Source organism: Echinococcus granulosus (assembly GCF_000524195.1).
Source record: "Echinococcus granulosus chromosome Unknown EG_S00021, whole genome shotgun sequence".
Taxonomy (NCBI): domain Eukaryota; kingdom Metazoa; phylum Platyhelminthes; class Cestoda; order Cyclophyllidea; family Taeniidae; genus Echinococcus; species Echinococcus granulosus.
The window spans coordinates 949546-956473 of NW_020170401.1; the positions used below are offsets into that span (position 1 = coordinate 949546).

General features: G+C 40.8%; 1 protein-coding gene across 1 annotated transcript; it reads left to right on the forward strand. All coding sequences in view use genetic code 11, as the record gives it.

Annotated features, from left to right (window-relative positions):
• Positions 1-594: 594 nt before the first annotated feature.
• On the forward strand, positions 595-2333 carry EGR_03851 (hypothetical protein; the record flags this gene model as incomplete). Its single annotated transcript, XM_024493100.1, has 3 exons — positions 595-709; positions 1042-1164; positions 2179-2333. The coding sequence occupies 3 exons, from the start codon at positions 595-597 to the stop codon at positions 2331-2333; spliced, it is 393 nt and encodes a 130-aa protein (XP_024352561.1).
• Positions 2334-6928: the final 4595 nt, after the last annotated feature.

Here is a 6928-nt window from a genome sequence, read left to right on the forward strand (position 1 = left end):
TTTCCTAAAAGCGATATAAATATTGGACGCACTTGTGTTTATCGCGTTTGTCAACTGGGCTACTTCATTGTCAATGTCACAAATTAAGTGTGTTTGCATTACCTCCGTTTCTACAGTAATGGGATGCCATTTTAGCGTTCCGAATCCTTTTTTTACAGTCGAGGGAAGTCATGTTACCAGGTCAGGACATGCACTGCCGACGTACAAGGCCTCCTGCAAAGTGTTAACAACACCAGCGATAAAGGAGGAAGGAGGCTGATGCGGTGATTTTAATTAGTAATTCATTAGTAGCAGTGAGGACAGTCGGTTGGATGAGAGTCCTCGGAGGAATCGCGTCCCCGGAGGGTAAATTGTTTAAGGTTAAAGTTAATTCGGGAGACAATTCTCAAGGTCGAGATGTGTGATAGCATGGGTGTATTCTCTTTTGTGATTGGTTTTCATTAAAAAACACATATAGAGGAGTTTCGTGGCCTTAGAGCATAAATGCTCTCGACCTGATTGCACTACAGCCATCGCAAGTCATACAGCAAAACTGGAGGCTGGGATGATTATCCAAAGTAGACGTCGATTCAATAGTATTTCTCCTGTAAATCTATGCAAATTTTTTCTTATTCTGTAACACTTAAACATGAATTTTCACTCACTGTAGTCAGGTCTGCTTACCAGTGTAACCACTTCAGCACCTCTAGTCATCCTCGAGGATGCAGAAGTGAGGAAACTGTAGAGAAACTCAGAGACTGAAACCATAGATGAGGTATCATGAAGTCAAGTTCCTGAGATGAACCATGAAGAATGGTGAATTCACTTTGAAAAATGCATCATTAAAATATAGTTGGCTTTGCGCAAAGATTCAGCCGCATATATCCCACATTGTAAAGCATGAGTGGATATGCGGCTGTCTATTGATACGGTACAACGCAGTGCTTCTTGTTGGGATCGCTACTTCCTTCCTCCTACTTTCATCGCCTAGATCATAGGGAGTCTACCGAACCCTGAGCACTTGATTTGAGCTCGTCTGACTTATAAATCAACTTTAACCAGCTTCAAAACCGTGGAAGTTTGTTTTATTCCCAATTCGTCACAGTACATTTGGAGAAGGTGTGATATGGTGTGCGGTGGCGAAACTAAGCACTCAAAAATGGTTAGATATTTTTAACATCGGTTGTTAGCCGCTCGAATAAAGATAAACCACGTTTAGGAAGATCCTGCCTACTTCAAAATGATGGGTAATTACTCATCGCTATTGAGGCGTGAAAACGACTGTCAAAAGCGAGATGTAGGGGGATAATACAATCTTACCTATTTGAATACAATGAGAAAATCGCGCGGGCTAAAAAAGTCTGCGCCACATGCTGCGGACTGCCACTGGAAGGCAATAAAGTAGGAAATTTAGCTCTCTTTTATATACTTTTGAAATGCGTTGAAGAAGCGCACAACCTATTTTAGAAAGTCTGGTGACTGTCCAGAAGTGAGAAATTGCTTTTTTATGTTTTAATACAGACCTAAGTAAAGTTCACTTCTCTCGAAGACTGTCTTTTGTGTACGTTGGTTTGCGGTTTAGTAGCAGGGGACTGAAGACGTTCGAGTACAAGCAGCGATCCCCGCTTAAACCTACTTGCTAAAATTCAAAAGAGTTAAAAAATTGATAACGAAGTCGGAAGCTTAACATTTTAAATTAAAAGCATGATTTTCTGCCCCTATAGCGCAAAACAGCCCCATTTGAATCCCTGCCCTGTAGGAGAGATAGAATAGAGTGGAATAGGAGGGAGCTACTACATTACCGCATTTTCTGTGCTGCTTTAATAAAATCGCCTCAGGTGATGATTGTCACATCTCCTTGACGTTGACATCAAACAGCCACGTAATCACTTGCAAAATTGCGCAGTCAATTCGGCGAGAAAAGTATGGCAGAGACAGCAGTGGTGAGACTTGAGTTTTTACTGGCAGTTCATTGCAAATGGTTATAAAGTAGGATGGCAAGCATAGTAAACAAGAAAATTTCAAACAAGTATTCAGCAATTGCGTGGCTTTTGTTATAAACAAGCGGTATGTTCTTATTTGGTCACCTTAATCAATACCGCGTTGGACGTATTGCAGGACGCAAATTCATGGGAAGTCAACTACCTTAAGCCCATCAAAAATGTAGCTATAGCGTTTTAAATATTAATTTTGATTAAGCGGGACCTATTTGTTATTTCAATTTACCCAGTAAGCCGCACGATTCTTTTAAGTCTTCCGTGATGGTGAAATGGGACGTCATTTTTGATACTCATCCTAGTGGTCTTCACTTCTCCGTTTTACCTCCACAACAAGGGTTAATTATGCAACATTAGTCACACTGTGGTGTTATATATCACACGCCCTGTATCCCTTACAAATACTATTGGGTTTTACAGCTGCTTCATGGAGAGATCTAATACAGGTTACCGGTGCTACAGGTCATAATAACTCATGCCAGTGTGAAAGTAGATTTAACATTGGCCTACAGGAAGGCTGAGAGGCTAAAATTACGGCCGAAAGGCGAGGCTGCCGTGCAAAAGTACAATCTAAGGCGACTGTCGATTCCGCGTAGCTAAACATGCATTTTCCAACAGAAGTACAAACTCTAGCACATGAAGCGTTCGTGTAGTTGAACGTACATGCAAGTAAATTTCAAGTTACTATATTAGCGGCCAAAAAAAGTTATTTTTAGACACTATGGGTCATTGAAGCTTTTCACTTTAATGTATCAACGACTGATTACTGACATAAAGACTACCTGAAAGGCTGTGAACATGGTTGTAAGGCCATTCTATCGAGGTGAAGCACAAATTTCAGTGACTAATTAGGCTGCATGGCAGTGTTGTCGAAGGCCAACATGAAAAAGTTCGCTGAAATCTTCTACTTTAAAAAGAAAGTATCGCAGGCGAAGGAATTGACTACCCATAAATAGTTAGCCTCTGCGGAAACTTATCGGACTCACTTTGAGGAAAACCTCGATACTTTTGTCTTTGTCACTTTTATTCTGAGGGACTGGAGTAAACCTTATCTTGTAAAAGCGTGCTGACTTCTAAACAACCTCACGGTTGCATTGGCTGGTGGCCTTTTGAAATTTTGGGAACAAATGAGTTGAAATACTTACTTGCAAGGTTGTGTCTCAGCCTACTCCGCAGAAAATGTATCCACGCAGTGCTAGCAATTCAACCTACTCATTTTATTCGTAATTACAACCTACGATGATCACGCTTTTCCGCTTGTCTCACTCTCTACGCAGTTCAGCACTGTATGATCAGGTGAAGAGAGTGGGCTTTTGTGTATCAACTTCACTCGTGTATGAAAGTGAAAAGGTGGCAAATAATTTGGCTAGTTGCCTCGTGTTTTCTGACTGGTTGGTGGCTCCAAATATAATGCAAAATTCCAGAGTGGGACCTTTTTTAAGAAAAGTATTTAATGCGAACAGACAGTCACTTGCAGTGGGTACATTACTGCTTGGGTAAGGGAAACTCTCAAAGGTAGGAAATTATTACTTATTAATTGTCATGCATATCTGGGTCAGTCTCATAGTAGGTCGGCTTGTACATTCGAAGTACTAAAGTAAGAGCAGAACTTAACACTTGGGTAGAATTGGTATTAAAATTTTTTTAGCAAATTGCCTAGGTTGTAAAATTATTTTCTTTTGGGTTCAAAAACAAATACCATTTTTCCCCCTAGAAATGTACTACGGTTCACACGTGACCACAGCCCCCTTTCCCCTAGGCAAAATGCTTCGATTGAACCATAAAACCGACTTAGGAAAAGGATTTTAGAGGCATTGAAAAGAGTTTAAAAAAGACTTTTGTCATGAAGGTAAATAAAAAATGCCATAAATTTTTACGGGGATATTTACTGTACCATAATCATAAAGAAGAGAATGGCTTTAATCCCAGACAGTAGTGTAGGGGAGCTTTGGAAATCATGGGGGATGGACGTAAACGGAATAAAGTGAATTTTTGAGAGTGCTAGTTTAAATTAGGCACCAGGTTACAGTGAGGAAGAATTATTTGTCCTTATTTTCTTTTCAGCATAATGACTATTCTTTGGAGGGAGGAGGAGAAATTCAAATTCTTGGTAATTAACTTGCCGAAAAGTCAGCCAATCAGCGAAGCGTTCTGACGTATTCCAGTGTACTACTTTCATTGCTTGCTTAACCCTCGGTTTTGGTAACAGGCCGCTTACCGCTCCTCCTTAGTACCTCCACCGGGTGGCCCAGCCTCCTATACAACTCGGCGGTTCTGGGCATTACATATTCTGCCCAAGAATAATGTCTGATTTTGTCTTCTGGGGAGTCTCAGAGTGCTCCACCACGAATATTAAATGAGGCGACAGAAATAACTCTCCAACGTCGGATTCCAAAAGAGTTAAGCAAAAGTTTCTCAGTCATTTCGCAAAATGCTTTTGTTACTACCAGTTTATTTTTCAAAAAAATCTCATTGGGGGATGAAAGTGAAGCATCGTTTTAGGGTCTCCATTAAATGATTGTGTATTCTGTCAAGTCAGCTCTCCAGAGGCTGCATTGCCATCTGCTTGTCCTTCTTCATTGGTAGCAGTGAGTTTCCTTTTAAGTGGGTATGGGCCTTTACACCCCTGGAGGATGGCCGACGCTGATATGGTGAGAGCGGTGAAAAACCAGCCCGTTTTAGATGATTTTAGAATCTTGGCTTTTGCAAACTAGATACACCATGCCCAAACGTCAAGAAATGACGACATCTAGTAAATGTGAGAGAATCTTCCGGAACCCACAACAAAAGGGCACCGAAAACTACTTAGACTTTTGCCAATTTCCCCTATCTCGAGTCTCTCATGATAGTCAGTCCTGTCCACAGCATCGCCATGAACTTGCTTAGTCTCTAGAATCTACACACCTATCTATTCTTCTCTGATATACATCTGCCTAAGAGTAACCATTTAGGTCTTCAGTAAGTACTGCTATCAACATTTAATTTCCCAGGTATCACAGGAGCTTCTGAAATGTTTAAAGAGGTGGCATTACTATGGGAGCCTAATTTTTGTCTTCAACTTTCTGATGACTTAATGTGTTTGGCTACCTTATAAATTATTTCTACTGTCGCAAGTCTCTCCTTGAAACGTATTTAACCGCGAGACAGGGGAAGAGAAATGGTTGACGTAAGGATTTTGTCGCCTAAGGAGAATGTCCACTACCTCAGAAGGGACACTACATACAGTGTAGTTGGCAGTGATTATGAAGTATCGCATCCTCTACAGAACTAACGGTATTAAGAAACAGAATGGTCCTTAGGAAGCATATTTCGTATACCGATCATATTTAATAGGAAAATTGGCCCCAAGGTAAAATGGAAATGTTCAGTATCTTGTCCTCGAACTTATGCATAGATTGTCCTTCTCCGTCATTTGTCGGCAATATTGTATAAATGTCAGAAGTGGAGGCGGTTTTAGTGGTTATTTCCCTCATTATGTGATCCAGAAGTCATCGAGATTGTTGGTTGCTTAAAGTGACTTCCCTCATAGCCGACGTCAGTGCACCATTCGAAGTCATCCAAAATGTGTGATGGAGGAAGTTTTGCTGTTAATTTCGAGAAGTTTTGGATGATGATCCTACTGGATGATAATTATTGCCTTGGCTATAAGACTCAGAAGGTTGTGGGTTTGATAGTCAATGATATGGTACCGTCCCTATGCTCTGTGTTACCGCTCTTGTCTCAAATAATGATCGTGACATGATCAAGTGGAGAATAGATTTATCCTCTCGTTTGCTTGGCATCACCCAGCTTTGGTGACCTTGGTCTAGCCTAATAGCTTGGTATACCCTTTTTCTCCAATTAGACTGTAAAGCCCGTAGAGTTGCCTGTTACTACAGACTGAGGCCTGACTTTTGCTTTCTGTGAAAAGAAACTTTAAGGAAAATTGATGTTGAAGGAATGACAATAACTAATGCGTTCTTACACGCTGATGAATGGGAAGGAAGGAGTTGCCGTCGGTCTCAAAATGGAAGGGGGAAGGAGGAGGGAGAGAGAGAGCAAGTAGGAGATTAGGCAATTAGGAGAGGTGGGGTGGGAAAGAAGGATGAGTGATAACCCACTGAACAGCCATTAAGCTCGATGCTTCCATTAGGCGGAAGTCACATGTGTCTCTTCGCATGGAAGTTCATTCAGTCACTATTAAGCAAAAAATGGTGTACCAGTCGCCCCATTTATCCCACATATAAATTGCTTGGTCCCTTTTTAACGAAGTTTATTTTATTCTGAAAATTATTTATTTTTTGTAATGAGATAGGATCGGTGGGTTTCCCTCTTCCACCTCAGCCTTCATACCTTCAAAACGAGCAGACGAGTGACACGAAGACATGCCTTGTTGGGTAAGGGCAAATAAGGGGTTACAGATACCACCTTTTGAGCCGGTATAAGGGATGCTTCCTCCTCGGAGGTCCAATAGGATCTAATCCGCCACTGAAGTTCTCACCCACTGACCGCATCTCGCCTGAAAGGCACAGTCAGACAAATATGTATGACAGTACCTTCCCTTTTCCACTTCTTACACTGCACGACTGAGTTTTGCCAAAGGTGATTTGGTTACACAAAAATACACTAAAATAAAAAATAATTTAGATGTGATGAGAGTGAACACAACATGTAAAACGTATATTAGACTGTGCATAGAACAAAATTACGCAGAAATGATCCTTTTTACAGATAAATTCGCAATTTCACAATTAAATTGGCTTCTAATTAACAGCAAAAACAATAAAATTTACTTTTTGACCAAAGACGGAAAGTATTGAGGGAAGCATGAGCTATCGCGAGTGGCAGTACAGTCGGTGAAGTTGCGAACTCCGCAATCTGCATAAGGTGGCAAAAGGCTTTTCAGTTCTTATTTCTTGTTGAAATATTTTTGACTATTTATAAACGCTGTTAAGTGTACGGTAAAGATAAGT